At 40.9% G+C, this 23,017-nt stretch overlaps 1 protein-coding gene across 7 annotated transcripts in view; it reads left to right on the top strand.

Moving 5' to 3' along the window:
- The window catches only part of PTPRU (protein tyrosine phosphatase receptor type U), a 287,012-nt gene that overhangs the window by 188,712 nt on the left and 75,283 nt on the right, over nucleotides 1-23,017 (top strand). For all 7 annotated transcript variants that reach the window (XM_063954511.1, XM_063954504.1, XM_063954501.1 and 4 more), the window contains 2 exons: nucleotides 566-602; nucleotides 3,015-3,112. In XM_063954511.1, the coding sequence (XP_063810581.1) occupies nucleotides 566-602; nucleotides 3,015-3,112 (135 nt within the window). The remainder of the gene's footprint in view (nucleotides 1-565; nucleotides 603-3,014; nucleotides 3,113-23,017) is intronic.

Raw genomic sequence — 23,017 nt, 5'->3', positions numbered from 1 at the left:
TTCTTATGTCCTACTGTACATCCTCTATTTATCAATTCTTTCTTACCAGTGTTCCTCTATTTTTCTTTCTGTCTCACTCTTTATGTCATATTTTGTCACCTTTATTTTATAAAAATGCATGGTTCATATGAAGGTTAGTAATCTAGTATAGATTTCAAATTCATGGTCCTTTTAAGTAGGTTTCAAGTATCATGCTTTCACCGGAGCTTTTATTTTTAGTCTGGAATGTTATTCAATTTTCAAACCATTTTCTTCGTTACAAGTGGACCTTCCCTTGATGACATCATTCTCCAGAATGGTGCTTGTCATTTCACCCTTTGTTTTTCATTTCTTACTATCTTGTAACTTCGTTTACAAAGTTATGTTTCTAGAATGTGTTTGTCTTTTTAAAGTTTGTGGTTTAAGCATTAATTGATGAAAACCAACCATTTGTCTGTGCTCCCTGATCCTATTCCCCATCCCCTCCCCTCTTTGTGGGATCACAATGCTTGTGGAAATGCATGATGGGATCTTCTAAACACACCACTTGGAAGCAAATTTACATATTTCCTCTTTTACTTTGTAGGGTTATCACAGATCAAACCACTTCATTGCTACACAAGGTGAGCAGGTGTTAGAAAACAGCAGTGCATCAAGCATTCTTATTTACCCTATAATTTACTTGGAGAAAGGTGAAAAAATTCTGTTGAAGCCAAATGAAGTTTGGCACAATGAGAAAAACAAAATAGAATCATTCTGATATTATTACTCATCTTTACTGTTCTTATTGTAGAAAATGTGCTTGTTGTTGATGAAAAGTCTTTTCTTGATTCTTAAAGGACCCCCAATTTTAATCTGCAAATCCCAGTTCTTTGAAAAATCCCAAAAATGGTCATGAATGATCAAAAAATATCAATCACATCAATCTGTAGGTGTCTCTGTTGCTATTCTTAGTTCATATGTATAAAGTCCAATATTATATTACAGGTTGAGTATCCCATATCCAAATATTCCGAAATACAAATTTTTTGAGTGAGAGTGAAATAGTGAAACCTTTGTTTTCTGATGGCTCAATGTACACAAACTTTATTTAATACACAAAGTTATAAAAAAATATTGTATTAAATGACCTTCAGACTGTGTGTATAAGGTGTATATGAAACATAAATGAATTGTGTGAATGTTCACACACTTTGATTAATGCACACAGTTATTAAAAATATTGGCTAAAATGACCTTGAGGCTGTGTGTAAGGTGTATATAAAACATAACTGCATTCTGTGCTTAGACTTGGGTCCCATTGCCATGATATCTCATTATGGTATGCAATTATTCAAAAATACGGAAAAATCCGATATCCAAAATACTTCTGGTCCCAAGCATTTTGGATAAGGGATACTCAACCTGTATCTTATATGATATGACTCTTCTTGTACTTAGGAAGATGTGTTAAAGTTTGGGCCATTAATGCGTTTTTAAAACCGACATAATTTGGATATGGTTGGGAAATACAAATTGCATAATTTATTATTAATCCTTTGTGATGCATCTAATTTGTATTAATGTACAGTATCTATACCCCATACAACTTGTGTGTTTGTGAGGGGAAGAGGAGGGGGGTGGGGTTCTTGCTCCAAGCACCTACCCGAAGAGCTTAGTTTAATGCGGGTGTGGATCATGGGGTCGACAGTCATTAGGTCGACAACTATTGGTCGACATGGAGTAGGTTGACATGAAAAATGTCGACATGAGTTTTTAATATATTTTTTATGTTGTTTTCTTCGTAAAGTGACCGGGAACCCCAAATGGTGCACCGTATACCCTCGCGTGGCTTGCCGTGCTTGGGGCAAGGTGCCTCACTCCGCTACCGTTGCGCTCAGCACAGGTTACTATTCCCGATCGTAGTCCACGTGGATCGTACGAAAATGAAAAAGTACAAAAAAAGTGAAAACCTCATGTCGACCTTTTCATGTCGACCTTTGACATGTCGACCTAGTGAACATGCCGACATATTGTCCATGTCGACCTAATGCATGTCGACCAATAGTGGTCGACCTAATGAGTGTCAACCTAAGTGCTGTCCACCTATAGACCCGTTTAATACTACATCTGTACTATGTTGGGAGAAGAGGAGAGGCAATGACTGAGCATCATGTTTCAGCCAATAGCAGGGGGTGGGGGGTAGGGTTAGGGGATGGTCCCCCCTCCAGCTCTTAGTGCGCAATTGCTGTACAGATGCATTAGCTGATTATGTGCTGCTTTTAAGTCTTTTACATTAGAAGCATGGTAATTCATAAAATGAAAATTAATGATTGTGTATGTTATTTGGCATTCTCTAACACCTTAAGCTTATCCCCCTGACTGCTCCATACTACAGGAATTTCACTCTAGCACTGTGGCATACTCATCATCTGACTTCTGATCCATAAAGATATCACAAATACAGTTGCAAAATCGGGACTGCACATAGTATATTACACCTTTAATCTGTGCTTCCAGCATAGTAAATTTTGTTGGTGACAGGGACTGTTTTTTTTTTTTTCCTTTGTACATTTTTAACTAACTGTAATATGCTGCAATTTCGTGTAGTGCTGTAATATATTCTTATATATACACAAACGTGTAACTGCCATAGTAACTGGAGGTGCAACTGGTATCAGGCTGCAGGTGGGGAGGAGTGAACTGTCCTATAAATGCCCCATGTTTATATGTATTGTTTTCACATTTGGACATTACATGGGACACATAGAAAATAGTGTTTTTAGGCCCATAAATATTATAGTACATACTTGGAAATGAGAATCTTGATAGTCCAATGTAACATACATGGTGGTCCATGTTTTGGGTCCCAACACATAGCTTAAGAACCTCCAACTAATATAGTGAAGTATTTCTACACCTAAATGTCATATACAGAGAGAGAGAGAGATCTATCTGCACTAATGTGCTGTTTCCCCATCAAAGCTTCTGTAAAAAGTGTAAATGACCAGCTCTAGAAGTACTTTATTACTGACTGAAGGATTGGTCCACCACAGGTCCAAAGCAGGACATGATCTATGACTTCTGGAGAATGGTTTGGCAAGAACACTGCTCAAGCATTGTGATGATCACCAAGCTGGTGGAGGTTGGAAGGGTAGGTACAATATTATTATATGCTCAACCTGCACAATACTGTTCAGTTTGGCCACGCATAAACGAGAATAGCTTTGTTCTTATCTAGGAAGTAAAATGGGTCTCTTAGTACAGAAATAATAAGACACCACACACAGGCAAAAAAATTGTGTTCAGCTTCTTCATTTATGGACATGTCTAAAATCGATTGATTGGATTAATGTTAGGCATTTGGTTGTGTTGGGCCTTATATTACTGCATTCAGGACCAGCAATGACTGTACAGATAAAAAGGTGAGTTGTAAACTAGAGGGAATAATGTCACATATATAATAGGATTAGACAGTGTTACTGAGTTTTCAAATCTGTCCATGGTACTCATCAATGGGATAATTGTATTGTGTCAATTTTTCTGAAATCCTGATTGATTTACCACTTCAGCTTAGATCAGATATAATGTCAAGGGGCCCATGCCTCATCCTGTAGCACTCAAATCTGCGCCACCTCCCAATCGCAGCACCCCTGACACACACACCCACACACATATATATATAATTTGTTTCTGCATTATGGGGGCACATGTGATAGCTCATCTTGATGCAGTATTTTTTATGATACTGTTTTTAGCTTTTTGGCATAGGCTGCACGATTTTGGTACATTGTTCTATCATATGTATTGTGTTTTGTCTGTTGCCTCTGTGATGTGGCACGGTGTGCTGACATCATCATTGGGTGTCGCCGCACCGGACCTACGCCGAATCAGCTCATGGTGTACAGAGAATAAAAAGGTATATGTTTGTTTGTTCATTGTTCAACCTGAGGACGGAGTGAATAAACAACTCTGAAACGTTGTTGCACTTACCTGCGTTTTGCTGATTATATATACCGAGTGCCGCCTCCATCGTTCTATATGTTGGACCTGCTGCTAAAGGTACCTAAGAGGGCACCAGTAACATTGTATATTCATTGGGAGTGCTGCCACATGGATAGTTATATGGAATCTCTCCTCTGCAGGGAATACAGTTTTTAGTAATTTCCATTATTGTACACTACGTATTATTGGACTTGTCAGCTTGAATATTATGTCTGAATTGGAAGATGGAACAAGTGCAGATGCAGTGAATACTGTCAATTTGGCTTTGCTAACCCAGGGTACTGTCTTAACTTTTTCGGAGACTGAGGCTGATTCTATCCTTTTTGGTCAAGCTTTGAATGATGAATCTGATGCGTAATATTGAAGTATTATACAGGGACTGGCTGAGACTCAAACAGAAAGAGGTGGACTATTTGTACCATGGAATCACACTTAGTGACTATTACAGGTTGAGTATCCCATATCCAAATATCCGAAATACGGAATATTCCAAAATACGGACTTTTTTGAGCGAGATTGAGATAGTGAAACTTTTGTTTTCTGATGGCTCAATGTACACAAACTTTGTTTAACACACACAGTTATTAAAAATATTGTATTAAATGACCTTCAGGCTGTGTATATAAGGTGACAATGTCTATAATATTTGTCCTATTAAAAACACGTTAAAGGTTAAAGAACACAGTACGCAATTGGCGTAAAAAGTACCGCAAGGGTACTCCCTTAACTATACCTTAAGGAATGTACTTATACTGTAAACCTCTGTGTAGTGGGAGAGTGTAGATGCAACACAGTATAACCTTATTACCTTTAAAGCTGTTCGAGCGTCACTGACGCTCTGAGATTACTTAATACTATAAGAAATACACAGATACCGTGCTCAGGGTCCAACGCCTAAATATATATTATGAATGATATACTTGCAAAAGAATTTAACACAATACAAGTCATACACTACAATATAACATAGACTACCTAACCAGATAACTACACGGGAAATACAATACAATACAATTACGTTTAAGGGAAAATAAGAGGGGAAGAGGAGAAGAGAGAGAGAGAAAGAAATGGCTCACAATAACAAGAAGACAAATATGATTGCAGAGAAAGCTTACACATGTGAGGAACAATCGCTGCGCAGTCAGTCAATGCTGAGAATCTTTGTTTAGAAAGTACTTGTGCTTACCCATGCTGCCTGTCCCTATATACACAACACCTAGCAACACAATTGTCCCTACAATGCCGCATGGGGCAGAAGCTAAACTCCATTTTGGGAAAACTCCACTTGATTCCAAAGACTACACCACATGGCTGAAAGGGGGAGGGGAAAATACCCGGCAGCAGCCATTTTAGATTTGCAGGTCCAAACACATGGCACTCTCTACTACACCACAATCACATAGCAGAAAACACAAGACTCCATTTTATTCCAAAATGTCCAAGCCTCAAAACAATGCATATGTTCTGATTTTACAATTCCAAACCATCTAAATCACCTTTCACAATTTCAATCCAACTTCCTAGAACCATCTTATTCACTTTCACATTCCAAACAACTTCAGTATCTCAATAACCAGAGCATATTCATCACAAGACCAGATCACAATGTAACCACACATCTCAGCCTGCCATTGCTACCAGCACATGTTCAAACGTAACTGCATGGTGGTATTTATGATTAACAAGATATATTATAACTAACCAGTACAATCTATTTTAAATCACCACAGGCAAACAAATACCACAAATGCTATGCTACAGATAGTCTACTGTTCCAATTCATCACAGACTTCACAGAGTATCAACAGAAACACCCAACAATCACACAACTGCCCAAACCTCGTTAACCTTAAGCCATTTGTATCTCCAAACTAACTAATCTATGCCAATCAGCCATGAGATATTGAAATTATGATACTTAGCCTTTCGTAAGGAGCCTGGTGATGATCCAGCCATGCTTGCTGTGTGTCAGGTAGCTGTGTGAGTGAGTGAGTGAGCCCTGTGATCTCCAGTGGGTATATAATACCCTCATTCCAGCTGTGGGGGTGTGTCAACAACAAGATGTGTGTGTGTGTCCCTCACAGCATGTGAGCCAGCTGCATCAGTGGCCTTGGTTATGCAAAACAATGGGTGATGACCGACACATTCCTGTCTTGTGGGAAGCTATTGTTTGGCGAATACTGTCCCACTGTCCACTCTCAGTTGAGACAATGACATCTCAGCAATCATTCTTCTGTATACAAATCCAGCCCCATTTCGTAAACACAGGTGTTGGCCCTCCTCATTGAGTCTCAAAGCTCAGTGTAATTAAAGGCTATTGTACTCTGTCTGCGGGAAAGATACTGATTCGGAATACAATTAATCTTCAATTACTATTCCTGTGCTTTAGCTATGCATATGAAGATGTGAAGCCCTCACAACATGCAAACTATTGTTTGGGGGATCTCTAAGGTCAAAGAGCCATTTGAGACCCACTGATACCTGTTGGACTCAGGGGAATATTAACTTATAAAATACATTATATGGTTGAATTATGTAACGATTGAGTCGCACGCTGGGCACACAGAAACTCTACCGTAAATGCGCATACAGTGCGCCTGCGGGTGCACGTAACAGCGGGTATGCGCACGCACGGGAGAGCGCCCGCATGCGCAGCGCGGACATGTATGAGGTGCAAATATGGCAGTGTGCATAGTGATATTTTTCTGACTTTGACAGTCCACTCTTTGGCAGTCAACAATAACTGCCACTTCCTAAAACATTTCAAAAGGAGAAAAATATATGTCAAGTGTAAATACATTTCCATGGTTGGGTTGGGGAGGAGAAAGAGAAGGTGTGAAAAGGGTATGACCTAGTGAGATAGCAAAAGCATGTGTGTATGAATCCATGTTTGGGGGGGTCATGTATCATCGTGCCGTACGTGTTTTAAATCAAGCTTCGAGGTATTGCGAAGTATACATTTGAATTCCTTCTTATCCCGTATTAAGGGTCTGTGGATGGGCTGTCAAACTCTACCGAGCTCTTTTCGGCTGTGGTTGCAACAAAATGGGGGAGCACATTTTAGTTGATGACACATGAATGGGGGAGATATGTGATTGCTGATATCTGTGCCTGTATTCCCTATCGACTATGTGTGTCATTACCTGAGGGTTGTAGAAATGAAGATAAAGAACACTTATGGTAAATGCAGTGGTATTCTATGTCAGGTTAATGTACATTTGTCGATTGAGGTCTTGTTCGGTGTCTGTTGAATGCAGTCTTCTTTGTGCTTTTGCCCATTAGGTGCGAGCAAAAGCTGTCAATGTCCATAGATTTACAAAAGTGTTGGGCTAGCGTAATTTTAAAATTTCTAGGGAAACTGGGGATCCATGGCATAGTTCATCAAAAATCTGTGTATAAGGTTGTCAGAACTTCTTCTTTAATCCATCTGTTGTCTGTATATCGGCTCATCAAATTCCTCGTCCAAGTGGGTCTTTTTACCTTGGAGGAAAACGGAAAAACAGGTGAAAGAAACGGACCGTATAATCGCATTTTCATTACATCATTGTTTCTACCGTTGGGTCATAAATCAAGTCCATTGGGATTACAGTTTCCTCACTCCTAAGACTCATTACCTCAGGTAGTACTTTTCCAATATAACACAATCCTTCAGAGTTTGGGGCAAGCCACTTATACGCCTTCCTCCCGCATATGAAATATGCATCATCGGGGAGAACATATGGGACGGAGTAGGACATAACCATGTTACACATCTTCCATGTGAAATCTCCTAATCCTAATTCTCCCATCTGCTTAGTACACGTATCAGTTTGTACGATATGTGCACAGTATCCTAGTGATACCTCTCCAACTCTCGTAATCCTATTTCCTAAGGTATACCTATATCGGAAAGATTTTTCTCTACTGGCTATGTGGCGTATAAGCTCTGTATCTGTAGGCTTTCTATCTGCTCTATGCGAAAAGGTCATGGTTTGGTTACTCCATGACACTTACCAATTTCCCGGCTTTCGGGGATTGGAGATGTTAAAACCTAATAGGGACCTATCCACATGGTATTGGTGGAGCTTCAAACTAGGAGGGCTGGAGATATTAAACCTCCTGTCCACCGGCCTCCCACCCTTTAGCTCAAGTACCTCCCCTACCGTTAAAGGAAATGGTACTAGCCCTGATTTGCTATGACCTTGAGGTGCTTGAGAGCATACCCAACAATCTGTTTTATTTAACACATTACCCACTAAGGAGTGATAGTCACTCCATGGATGCCGGTCCGTATGGATATTAAAACTGGATTGGCATTTCTTAATGCACCCATCCTCAACTACGTTGTTACAGAGCCTACAGATACAGTTTTCTTCAGCTAATAATCCTTAAAAGAAAAATGTTTACAAATAACATGGCTGCTAGATCGTTTCCGGTACTCGCCTTTGCTTGGTGATTGGGTTGCTATTGGAAATTTACACCTCCATCTTTATCATCAGGACCTTTCTGGATCCTTTCACGACCTCACTGATACTCTCACCGAAACAGACTGCTCTGGTCAACATCATGGTCAACAGGAAAATCCATATCACAGTCTCTTGGGGCAAGTCCGTCTTACAGGAGGAGAAAAGAAGAAATTTGTAATGGGGTACAGAAAATCAGTTTGAGGGGGAGAGAAACTTGTTACGATGATTAGTTCTCTAGTCTTGTTGTTCTTCTTGTTCTGTCGTCATCTCAAAAGGTGCTGTCTCTCAGTCTTCTAAACGAACATTCCGGTGATGCAATATTCTTTCAAATCAGCGATCTCTCTGTAAGGAGCAAAAATCTTGCATTACCATTTGTCTAACTGATGTGTGACAAACCATCTTTAAAACATGAAAACATGAGTGAGAAGAGAGAGAAAACAACAACAGCAAAAAAAACAAAAGAGAGAGAACAATTTATATGCATGTGTATATTACTTAAATCAACAATAGCCATCAATAGGAAAAGAGAAAAAAAAAACATTTTTCAAACATTTTAAAACATTGTCAGATCGTCAGGCTGTCATCTCTACATGTCCAATGGTTTCTTTGCGCCGTCCCTCCCCCCAGCACCATACTCCACTTTCTGTATCTGGCCAGGATACATTGATGCGGATAGGTCATGCTGGGGTTTGGTAGACTTCTGCAAAGACCAAGCGGATATGCAATGTTTGAGTCCTTGAGTCAGAGATGGGGAGATAGAGAGAGAGAGAGAGAGAGAAAAAACATTTCACAGATACATTTACAATGTTTCACCTGGTCATTCCTGTGTCTTCAGGGAATGACCTCCCAATTTATTAACCGTTACCTCAGGCTTACCATCAGTTCTAATGATCACCTTTCCTGACTATATATTATGGGTGTGGCCCAAAATTCTTCCTATATGATCCCTGATTATAATTTGGTGTGTCCTAACTTTTGCTCATTTTCATGTCTAGGGGGTCTGATTTTATGTGGGCTGTTGCAGTTACTGGCATAATGCCCTTCTCTTTTGCACAGATCACAAATCCTTAAGTTCCTCCATGTGCCAATGGCCTGGGGTTTTGGTTGATTTGATGCCTCCTCAAACGCTTGGATGTTCAGTGCCATTAACCGCTTTCCCTGTACCTACCTGATTCCTTGGATACCATGATTATGTCGTTGTCTAGGGGGTTCATATACCTTCTGTGAATCTTTGATCATACACTTAGATCTTTCCTAGGATCTGGGTAATCAGACATGATTGATCTCAATTCTGTCCGGGACCAGGGATGGCGCATTGCACTGTCCTTGACGGGAATGGTTCCCTGATCGTCAGTCTTCCCATTGGGGACTGTGATCACCCTGACAGGACTAAACTCAATTACATCACCTTGTTTTGGTCTTACAATATGGGGTACATTTGTTTGTGCGTGATATAAAACATTGTACGTACCTGTGGACACGACCTCACCTGACCCTCCGTTAGGGGGTTTGATTATTGCCTTTACCAATTTGGTCGCGTCCACCTGGATGTCTTGTAGGATGGCTTCTGGAAGAGGTGCCGACATCGTTCTGGGCTCACTTTCTTGTTGGTAATCCTGAGGGAAGTTTAACATGGGGTGCGACTTGCACAGGTTAACATTTGTAATTTTTACACTTTCATTTTCATAAACATTATTACATTTAACACTTTCATTCTTAATACAGTTACTAAGTGCATTTTTATCGTACAACATTGTGCCATTTCTCTGCAACCATAATCCTCTCCATTGCCATGTCTCTCCTCTCAAGATGAAAGTTAGGTAAGTCAATTAAATCTCTTTGTAATTCACCTTCCTGTTGCCATAACTGCAACTGATCATAATGCTTGATTCGTCTCTTTGCTGATTTAATGAGACCTATCCTTCTCCTTAAATTCGTTAACACTTCTAGGCTGAAGCTACCTACTCTTGGGAATTTCTCCCCGTCATGTCTAGTCATTCTCTCCCATTCATCACATAAACTTTCTGTGTGACTTCCGTATTTCTCACACATTACATACCTTGCCGACCCAATTGGTCGGTTCACTGAATCAACCCGAACCGAGGTTGATCGCCCCCTACCTGAACAAGTGGCCCCCATAGTGTTAGGGTCTCCTGCCCTGTGCTGCCACGTCGTCATGGCAACCGGGAGACAAGTGCTAGTGGAGTAACCTGAGCGCAGCTGATACTCCGGTTCGGGTCTTTTGCTGTGCAGTGGTTATAGGCTCTGTGCACGGCAGGGGATCCGGTGCTGGTTTTTGTGCTCACAGTCTGTGAGGTCTGAGTGGGGCGTGGACAGCACCTGCTTTATAAGGCCTCTTTTCAGGGTAAGCAGATGCTGCTGAATCTTTGTTGGTTAGTCAGTTCATGAAAGTTAGCCAGTACTGTGTAGCTTTGTATTTGTTTGTTGCTTACTGCAAATAGGCCTGGGGATTTGGTATTACACTCTGCCAATCCAGACCTAGCAGTAAGACTGGAGTCAGTCGTTTAGCTTGCTGGGGTTCTGTTACTACTCTGTGAACTTAGCAAGTTTGCGGCTGTATTCTAAGACTTGCCTGTCTAATCCTGTCTCACTGTGCTAGGTGTCAGGGGTCAGTTTAGTGGCAGTAAGCTAAAACCTGTGCACTGCAAGTGAGAATCAGGATTGTGGAGTCTCTCCTTGTGTCTATCATTCCATCTCTGACCAAGGAGTTTACTGCCACACCCGTTGGTAACCCTTTAGGGTTTTGCTGTTGCCCTTAGCAACAGCATTTCGGGTTCTCTACGTATTAAAACACAACATCTTGCTATTTCCATCTGAGCAGTTCTAATACAAGGGAGATACCCAGTTCCTTAGCCTCTGGGCTTCTCTGTTCACTTTGTGTGTATTTTGTTACCCTATCACCTTCTGTGTACGTTATGTCATATTCCCCAGTTTGTCTGTGAGTCCATTTGTTTTGCATAACAGTTCTGACACCAGTACTTTCCTGCAGGCACTGGTGTGCATAACACATAGTTCGAAAGTGTTGCTTTATCCAGCCAACCCTTACGCAAACCAAATGTCCAAAATAGGCTGACGGTGGCGGTTTACCGAGTACCCCACTCACTCGCCCACGCCGACCAATACGACCTGATCACACCGATATGGTGCTGGCGTACTCGACCTAGGGCCCCTGCGACCTGAACCTCTATTTACTGGAAGCTGTGAGGGTGATCCGAAGAACACTTACTCTTTCCAGTAACTATTGGTTGCTGGATAGTTCCTGAGTGAGCAGCGAACTTCCCTTAAAATAAATTTTTTTTTACACAAATCACGTTAGAATGTACAAATAGCGTTTGTGACCCCTTTACTCTAATGGTACTAGGTCAGATTACTAACTAATGTACACAATTACGTGCAGTACAATCGTTTAGTGCACAAGCAACTAATCTTATGTACTGAGCGACCAACGGAATCGAAAATTTCGGCTGCGAATTCCTTCAGCCAGAGCTTATATGGCCTATATGGGTGTTGCACCAACCCTTTCTTGGTGTTGTGCCTGTGGACTGTATAGCGGACTTCCTTGTCTGCTGTACCTGAACCTGCTGGTCTGTTATGACCTCCTGGTCTGTTACAGTATGACCTCCTGGTCTGCTACACTCTAATGCTCAAATTGTATATTTAACCAGGGATGCCTCCCTAGCCACCATGTACGTCACTTACACGCATGTACCTCACGAGTACTCGACTTTTCTTGTGGTTCAACCTTAAAAATTGTAAAAACAAACACTCACTCACCGCATATACACTTTTGTTTCTATTTCTATTTCTGCGCAGAAATTTTTCTTTAGACCAGATGTGTTACCAATTAGGAGAAGGATCTGTTAATTTAAATTTGGAATGTTAAACTAGATTTGTGCGATTTATCGCCTGGCGTTATTTACCGCGTGGCGCTACTTATCGCGTTGAGAGGAGAGGAGAAAAACTTGTGTTTTGAGTTACGTGGGCGTACCCGGACGCTCCGTTGCGTAATTTACGCTGCGTGCGTCGGCCTTTGGTTTGCGTGCACAAATCTCAGTTTTTGTTAGAGACACGTGTACGCAAAATAAAGATCCACCGTAACACAATTTATATGTTTATCAATGTAGATGATCCTTGATCATCTACCGCACACCACACTGACTTCGCCTTATCTCCCAGGCAAAAACTGTGTGTTTGTCTATACTTTAACTATGTTACCTTTACTCTTAAACTCTGAAATAGCGGCAAATCTCTTTTAGCACGTTTATCAATGCAAATGGCAAACAGGAAGGTGAGATATGTGAAAGTACACAGATGAAAATGCAATTCTAAATTTAATCTAATAACATACATTGATGTAAGCACAGACATATAGACATTTAGACCTTATTCAGTGCTTCTAATTTGCATATGAATTGCTTTTTAACTACAGTAACTCTGTAAAAGGCGATTTATTTCAACACTGCTAGGGAACCTAACCAGTCACACAGGTTCATCTGCATTTCAATGGCCATCCTGCACCAAGCAGAGTAAGGTGGTAAGGAAACCAAAAGAAAAAAAACAACAACTTTGTTTTATCTGTGTATCGTTCTTAAATCAAATATTTAATTTATTATTAACTGTTATTAAACTGTATCTGAACTACTTATGATTGACTATGATATGGACTAAACAAATGCATTGAAAAAAAAACTCATTAAATTATGATTTCTTTTTGACAGTGGATGGCTGATTATTTCTTGAAAATCAGCCATTTTAGGGAAAAAAAATTTTTTTTTTGACCATCCCAAAATGGCCGCTGCTCCTCCCCCTTCCACCTCCATGAGGGTCACACAAAATGGGGGACAGACCATGCGGCCTCTAGTCACAAAGAAAGTCATCATTCAAACTCCTAAAGTTATTCTAGGCCTGAGTTTTTTTTTTTTTTTTTTTTAACTATATCAAGGCTATGCAGCAACTTTTAAATGTACTTTTAAACCTACTTAAACAGATAAACCATCCAATCTGCGTGTGTTGTTCTTACCTCCGGTTCCCGGATTCCTTCAGCACCCTTTACTAAGCGAAGCAGACGCTTAACTGGTCAGCACTGCAGTATCCCCGACCTCCAAACGGTTTAACGAGGGATGCTACTTTCTACCTTCTCCGCCCTTTGCTGACCTGATAATGTCTGCTGAAGTTACCTAGTGCAGATATGTGAATCCCGGAGGACGAGTCCCCCAATTGACAATGTCTATAATATTTGTCCTATTAAAAACACGTTAAAGGTTAAAGAACACAGTACGCAATTGGCGTAAAAAGTACCGCAAGGGTACTCCCTTAACTATACCTTAAGGAATGTACTTATACTGTAAACCTCTGTGTAGTGGGAGAGTGTAGATGCAACACAGTATAACCTTATTACCTTTAAAGCTGTTCGAGCGTCACTGACGCTCTGAGATTACTTAATACTATAAGAAATACACAGATACCGTGCTCAGGGTCCAACGCCTAAATATATATTATGAATAATATACTTGCAAAAGAATTTAACACAATACAAGTCATACACTACAATATAACATAGACTACCTAACCAGATAACTACACGGGAAATACAATACAATACAATTACGTTTAAGGGAAAATAAGAGGGGAAGAGGAGAAGAGAGAGAGAGAAAGAAATGGCTCACAATAACAAGAAGACAAATATGATTGCAGAGAAAGCTTACACATGTGAGGAACAATCGCTGCGCAGTCAGTCAATGCTGAGAATCTTTGTTTAGAAAGTACTTGAGCTTACCCATGCTGCCTGTCCCTATATACACAACACCTAGCAACACAATTGTCCCTACAATGCCGCATGGGGCAGAAGCTAAACTCCATTTTGGGAAAACTCCACTTGATTCCAAAGACTACACCACATGGCTGAAAGGGGGAGGGGAAAATACCCGGCAGCAGCCATTTTAGATTTGCAGGTCCAAACACATGGCACTCTCTACTACACCACAATCACATAGCAGAAAACACAAGACTCCATTTTATTCCAAAATGTCCAAGCCTCAAAACAATGCATATGTTCTGATTTTACAATTCCAAACCATCTAAATCACCTTTCACAATTTCAATCCAACTTCCTAGAACCATCTTATTCACTTTCACATTCCAAACAACTTCAGTATCTCAATAACCAGAGCATATTCATCACAAGACCAGATCACAATGTAACCACACATCTCAGCCTGCCATTGCTACCAGCACATGTTCAAACGTAACTGCATGGTGGTATTTATGATTAACAAGATATATTATAACTAACCAGTACAATCTATTTTAAATCACCACAGGCAAACAAATACCACAAATGCTATGCTACAGATTGTCTACTGTTCCAATTCATCACAGACTTCACAGAGTATCAACAGAAACACCCAACAATCACACAACTGCCCAAACCTCGTTAACCTTAAGCCATTTGTATCTCCAAACTAACTAATCTATGCCAATCAGCCATGAGATATTGAAATTATGATACTTAGCCTTTCGTAAGGAGCCTGGTGATGATCCAGCCATGCTTGCTGTGTGTCAGGTAGCTGTGTGAGTGAGTGAGTGAGCCCTGTGATCTCCAGTGGGTATATAATACCCTCATTCCAGCTGTGGGGGTGTGTCAACAACAAGATGTGTGTGTGTGTGTCCCTCACAGCATGTGAGCCAGCTGCATCAGTGGCCTTGGTTATGCAAAACAATGGGTGATGACCGACACATTCCTGTCTTGTGGGAAGCTATTGTTTGGCGAATACTGTCCCACTGTCCACTCTCAGTTGAGACAATGACATCTCAGCAATCATTCTTCTGTATACAAATCCAGCCCCATTTCGTAAACACAGGTGTTGGCCCTCCTCATTGAGTCTCAAAGCTCAGTGTAATTAAAGGCTATTGTACTCTGTCTGCGGGAAAGATACTGATTCGGAATACAATTAATCTTCAATTACTATTCCTGTGCTTTAGCTATGCATATGAAGATGTGAAGCCCTCACAACATGCAAACTATTGTTTGGGGGATCTCTAAGGTCAAAGAGCCATTTGAGACCCACTGATACCTGTTGGACTCAGGGGAATATTAACTTATAAAATACATTATATGGTTGAATTATGTAACGATTGAGTCGCACGCTGGGCACACAGAAACTCTACCGTAAATGCGCATACAGTGCGCCTGCGGGTGCACGTAACAGCGGGTATGCGCACGCACGGGAGAGCGCCCGCATGCGCAGCACGGACATGTATGAGGTGCAAATATGGCAGTGTGCATAGTGATATTTTTCTGACTTTGACAAAGGTGTATATGAAACATAAATGAATTGTGTGAATGTAGACACACTTTGTTTAATGCACAAAGTTATAAAAAATATTGGCTAAAATTACCTTCAGGCTGTGTGTATAAGGTGCATATAAAACATAAATGCATTCTGTACTTAGATTTAGGTCCCATTGCCATGATATCTCATTATGGTATGCAATTATTCCAAAATACGGAAAAATCCCATATCCAAAATACCTCTGGTCCCAAGCATTTTGGATAAGGGATACTCAACCTGTATAAAGAAAAACTAATCCCTCGTGGATTCCGGATCCGTAATTCTCCTACCATCGGATGCTACAACACCACTTTCTGCAAGCGTTGGATTGCGGTGTTAAATAAATGTAGCTTTGATCTTCATTTGTTAGTCATTGAAGAATCGGCACGTGAGTTGGAGGTGTCTAGGGAAAAGATTGCCACTTTTGAAGCAAAATCTAAATCTATTATTTTGAATGATAGCAAAATAAATTGGCTGGAGAAACTCAATGGCCAGATTACTACCTATAGACGGGAAGTAATACAATTTAAACGACAAAAATTAGCAAAAGTCAATGCTGATTATGAACAAAATCAGGTTTATATGTGGGCAAGTGGTGCCCGTAATGAGCATCAATGACGATAACCGCCAACGCAATTATAAACAGATGTGGCAGTCTGATTCTTCAGGTGATAGGAATAATACGACTGATTCAGATGGGAACCTGAGAATTGACTTCCCACTACCAATTCCCTTTAGGAGTCTGTACCCGCAGAGGCGGAGGAGGAGGTGGACGCGGAGAGGGGGCCAGTGGCAAAGAACGCAGTGGGAGGGAATGCAGGCAGACCACCACTGGCGCGGAGGAATTAATATTTAACCTCTCTTCACATACATTGACACAGGCTGAGACTAATGTTCTGAGTAAAGGCTTATCATTTGTGCCTACAGTGCGTTTTTCTACTATGCAAAGGGAGATTAAAAAATATAAATGGAATCGTCAGTTAAAACTGCATGAACATATTAACGGGACTAAGTCTAAGCCTATTCCTCAATCTCCTAATACTGAGATTATTCCTGAGCATTTGTTAAGGTTACAGAATCGTAGTCGTTTTGACCCTGTATCCAACAGTGCGACAATTAAAACTTGTGATGTGAAGTATTGTCTAATCCAAGTGTCAATGCTAGTAATAATTTAAGTAAAACAGAGTTCTCTGCACTTAGGGATTTATCTGGGTATACTGATATCACGAAACGCTCCGCCGATAAAGGCGGGGGTATCGTGGTTCAAAATTTAGAGGACTATAGGGCAGAGCTATTACGTCAATTGAGTGATGGCTCTGTGTATAGACCATTACATAGAGATCCTACCCAGACATTTTCTAGAGTGCTGAAAACTAAATTACAAGCAGCTGTTGATACTGGTATTATTTCTAGTTTACTCATGAATGCCTTATTTACTGAACATCCGGAGGTACCGGTTCTATACTCTCTGCCGTAGATTCATAAGTCAATGGAGCGCCTTCCGGGGCGTCTCATTATAGTGGCACGAGATATATTACTTATTTATTAACAGTTTCGTATATAGCGCAGCAAATTCCGTTGCGCTTTACAATTGGAAACAATGATACAGCAAAACTGGGTAATAAACAAACAGTCAGAGGTAGGAAGGCCCTGCTTGCAAGCTTACAATCTCTAGGGAAATAGGCGTTGATACACAAGGAAAGGCATTATCTATTGCATATTTGTCCACCGGATTGCAAAGGTTCTAGGTGGGTTGCATGATATCACACCACAGCAATGATGAACCCTGGTCAGAAAGAAGGCAAAGTGAAGAAAGAGAAAATATGTGGAGGATATGTGCGGACTGTACAGTGGGGATATAATCGGATAGGAAAGCTTATGATGGTTGAGTTAGTGGTTCTGGAATGTGATATGCTTGCCTGAAGAGGTGAGTTTTCAGGGAAAGTTTGGAGACTAGGGGCGAGTCTTATTGTGCGTGGCAGGGCATTCCATAGAGTGGGTGCAGCCCGAAGGAAGTCCTGCAATCATGCATGGGAGCAAGTAATGAGTGTGGATGAGAGATGTAGATCTTGTGAAGATCGTAGAGGTCGGGTTGGGCGATATTTTGAGATGAGCGAAGGCCATTAACCATACTACACATTGGTGTAGTATGGTTAATGGCCTTATGTGTGAGTAAAAGTATTTTATATTGAATACGGTAGAATACAGTTAACCAATGGAGGGACTGACAGAGTGGATCTGCAGACGATAAATGTCTAGCAAGGAAGATTAGCCTTGCAGCTGCATTCAGAATGGATTGTAGTGGTGAGAGTCTCTTTTTGGTAAGACCAGTAAGAAGACTATTGCAATAATCAATGCGGAGATAATGAGAGCATGGATTATTTTTTTGCAGTGTCTCATGTAAGGTATGGTCGTATTTTGTATATGGTTTTTAGATGGATGTAACATGATCTTGAGACAGATTGAATGTGGGGAGCAAAGGACAGTTCTGAGTCAAGTATGACACCTAGACAGCGAGTTTGTGGGTTAGGATTGATTGTTGAGTTTTCAACAGTAATAGAGATATCAGGTTGGTAACTGCTATTGGCCGGTGGAAATATAAGTAGCTCTGTTTTGGAAATATTAAGTTTGAGGTGGCGAGATGACATCCGAGCTGAAACAGCAGAAAGGCATTCAGTGACCCTGACCAATACAGATGGTGACAAATCTGGGGAGGATAGGTAGATTTGAGTATCATCTGCATACAGATGATACTGAAATCCAAAAGAGCTGATTAGTTTACCAAGAGATGAAGTATAGATTGAGAAAAGCAGAGGACCTAAGACCGGCTCGGCAAGTCTCTTGTGGTACTCCAACTGAAAGAGGTAGCGAAGAGGAGGTGGATTCAGAGAAGCGAACACTGAAGGAGCGATTAGATAGGTGGGATAGGAACCAAGAGAGGACTATGTCTTTAAAACCTAGGGATTGTAGTGTTTGTATGAAAAGAAAAGGGTCAACAGTGTTAAAAGCAGCAGAGAGATCTAGGAGAATAAGAAGTGAGTAGTGGCCGTTGGACTTTGCAGTGATCGGATCATTCACTACTTTAGTCAGTGCTGTCTCTGTGAAGTGCTGGGATCGAAAAGCCTGACTGAAGTGGGTCAAATAAATTGTGTGTTTTAAGAAAGTGTGTGAGGCAAGTGTAGGCAAGTCTCTCAAGTAGCTTGGAGAGTCATGGCAGCTGAGAGATGGGACGGTAGTTTGTGAGAGTGTCAGAATTTTATTTTTTCAGAATGGGAGTAATCAGTGCATGCTTGAACAGTGAAGGAAAGATACCAGTAGAGAGAGAGAGATTACAGATGTTAGTTAAGGTTGGGATGAGCACAGGAGACAGAGATTGACTTACTTGTGAGCGTATAGGCTCAAGAGGAGAGGTAGTAGAGTAGCAGGCTGAGAAGAGTGTTGACACTTCATCTACACTTGTGGGATCAAATGAGGAGAGAGTGCCAGAGGTTTCAGGTAGAGAATTGAGAAGGTCACTGGCTGAGGAAGAGAACACCATTTCATCTCGGATCTCATCAATCTTGTCTTTGAAGTAGGAAGCAAGATCTTGCGCCTTGATAGTGGCTGGTGGCTTGGATGAGGGAGGGTTCAGAAGGGATTTAAATGTATTAGAAAGTCATTTGGGGTTAGAGGCTTGAGCAGAGATGAGAGTTTGGAAATATGTTTGTTTGAGTATCAACATATTTGGGTGCAATATTACAGATGTGTATTGTAAAACATGAGCGATACCTTTTGGATACTGCAGCTTTCTTAAATATATTGTGTACGCTGGGTGAGATACCTGTGGAGAGTGTCATGTGTAGCGTTGATATATCCAGCCTCTATACTGTAATCCCCAATGAGCAAGGACCGGCAGCTGTCCGCAAATGAATCTCCAATAATCCTTTATATACTGGCCCCTGATATAGGTTTTTTCCCCTGATCTGCTGGAAATGGTATTGACTTATAATTATTTTCTTTTTGATAGCAAGTTTTACTTGCAAACATCCGGGTGTTCTATGGGGTCCAATGTGGCCCCATCGTATGCAAATAGGTACATGTTTGCAGCGGAGCAGGACATTTTCTTTGATCAACGGGCATTTGAAGAGTCAATTTTGTTTTTTGTTAAGTACATAGATGACCCATTTATATTCTGCTCTGGTACACAGGATAAATTAATTGAGTGTATTGAACACATAATAATAACACCGAACATCCTGTAAAATTTACATACAGTATTAGTACCGAAAGTGTCAATTATTTGGATCTATTGGTTAAGATTGTGGATGGTCGTTTGGTGCCCGAGGTATATCATAAACCAACTGATAGAAATACGTTACTTCATTCTGACAGCTTCCATCCTAAGCCCCTAAAACTTGGGTTACCATACTCGCAGTTTTTACGAGCAGTGCGAATCTGTAGTGATGCCAATACGGCTAGCACCCAGATTGATGATATGATTTAAAATTTAGGCAGCGTGGATATGAATTAGAGAGGCTCTTACAGGCAAAAACAAAGGCTTTGAAGCAGAATAGGAATGACTTATTGTCTTCTAAATCTAAAAGCAATAGAGCTAAACGTATGCCCTGGGCTAATCATTTTAATTGCCATAGTAAAGACATTTCACATGTGGCCAAAAAATTGTGGCCCATTGTTAGTACAGATAAAGATTTAAGTTTGGGTGACACTACTATCATGTCAGATATACTAGAGGAAAAAATGTTAGAGACTGGGTGGTGCAAACTGATATTACCGGTCTGGATACACTACAGAGTGAACAAAATACTTTTTTTATCTCTTAAAAAGGGCTGCTATAGATGCTTAAATTGCACGACCTGTAGAGCATTAACAGTAGGCCAATATTTCTGTAACCCTTACAGTGGACAGAAATATATCATTCAACACAGGGTGACATGTACAACTAAATTCATTGTATACCTGATTACGTGCCCATGTGGGCTCAACTACGTTGGCAAAACCGACCGTACACTAGTGAGCGTATTTCTAACCATAAGCTCTCTATTAGAAATGCCTTGGCGACTGGGTGTAGTGATCAGCCGGTCGCACAACATTTCTTACAGGCTGGTCACAATGTGTTTTGTTTGAAATATATTATAATTGACCATGAACTGGTGCATTTACGCGTAGGGAATCGAGATGGATACATGAATTGCGTACCATGGCACCATATGGACTTAATGAGTGTCTTGGACTCCACTGCTTTCTATGAGTTTCAGGTTTGTTCTGATGTATATTGTTAGGGTGGTCGATGTTTTATATCTGCATTAGATATTATCTTTGTTTGTGAAAAATAACATTCTCAGTATATTGCATTAATTGAGCTGCTAAGGCTACTAGAGATGACGGCCCTGTCTTCATGTTTTTATTATTTGGTTTTATATGTAGTTTGTTTCTGCATTATGGGGGCACATGTGATAGCTCATGGTGATGCAGTATTTTTTATGATACTGGTTTTACCTTTTTGGTATAGGCTGCATGATTTTGGTACAATGTTCTGTCATATGTGTTGTGTTTTGTTTGTGGCTCCGGTGATGTGGCACGGTGTGCTGACGTCATCATTGGGCATCGCCGCACCGGACCCATGCCGAATCAGCACATGGTGTACAGAGGATAAAAAGGTATGTGTTCATTGGGGGTAATTCCAAGTTGATCGCAGCAGGAAATTTTTTAGTAGTTGGGCAAAACCATGTGCACTGCAGGGGGGGCAGATATAACATTTGCAGAGAGAGTTAGATTTGGGTGGGTTATTTTGTTTCTGTGCAGGGTAAATACTGGCTGCTTTATTTTTACACTGCAATTTAGATTGCAGATTGAAATCACCACACCCAAATCTATCTCTCTCTGCACATGTTATATCTGCCTCCCCTGCACTGCACATGGTTTTGCCCAACTGCTAAAAAATGTCCTGCTGCGATCAACTTGGAATTACCCCCATTGTTTAACCTGAGGACGGAGTGAATAAAAAACTCCAAAACATTGTTGCACTTAACTGCGTTTTGCTGATTATTTATACCAAGTGCCACCTCCATCGTTCCATGTATTGGACCTGCCGCTAAAGGTACCTAGGAGGGCACCTGTAACATTGTATATTTATTGGGATTGCTGCCACATGGATATTTTATATATATATATATATATATATATATATATATATATGCAAGGAAAGTCCCACACTTTCACCCGACACAGATAACGGCTGGGGTGCCAAATCAAAGTCTGATCCAATCAAGTGGTCAGACTCATAGTACAATATAGTATTTCTCCTGGAAGTCCTATGATAACTTATCCAAGAACGAAAGGCAGGCACTTAGAACACTCAGAGATGATACCTCCATCGTCATCAGACCAGTAGATAAGGGGGGAGCGATCGTTGTGCAAGAGTGGGGGGACTATCACCAAGAGATTTGCAGACAACTATCCGATACCTCCACCCACTTATGCTGTGCGACCAACCCTATTCCCAAATTCAAAAGCCAAGTAGACCGCCTACTACTATACAGTCTCCAATCCAAGTGGATTGATAAACACACTTTCGAATTTCTTACAGTCCCCCACCCAGTGTGTCCCATTATATACACCCTACCCAAAGTCCACAAGACACTCTCTCACCCACCAGGTAGGCCAATCATTTCGGCAAGAAATTCATTGTTGCAACCACTGGCAGTTTACGTAGATTAATTTTTGCAACAAATAGTACAACAGTCAGATAGCTATATAAGGGACACCATGGACTTTCTCACCAAACTCTCCAATTTACCACAATTAAGCGGAGATGTCCGATTGGCAACCATGGACGTATGCTCACTGTACACTATCATCCCGCACGAAGAAGGTCTGCAAACACTGAGGGAGGCCCTCACTGCCCATCCTCCAGCTAATCCTCCGATTGACTTTATTATTCAACTAGCTGAAGCAGTTCTGAAGTTCAATCATTTTTCTTACTTGGATAAGCATTACGTACAACAATCCGGGACCGCTATGGGCTCAAATCTGGCGCCGGCCTATGCTAATATTTATATGGCGGCCTACGAGAAGACGCACATCCTGCCAACGTATGGGGCCCATATATTGGTGTACAAACGTTTCATTGATGATATTTTCATCCTCTGGACTGGGACGACTGAGATGTTCAACCAGATGGTCCTGATGCTAAATGAATTGGAAAGCCCGGTTAGATTCACACACCAGATTGATGACCACCATATCAACTTCCTTGAC

Source organism: Pseudophryne corroboree, chromosome 2 (genome assembly GCF_028390025.1).
Source record: "Pseudophryne corroboree isolate aPseCor3 chromosome 2, aPseCor3.hap2, whole genome shotgun sequence".
Lineage (NCBI taxonomy): Eukaryota > Metazoa > Chordata > Amphibia > Anura > Myobatrachidae > Pseudophryne > Pseudophryne corroboree.
This window is presented reverse-complemented; position numbering and strand designations above follow the sequence as displayed.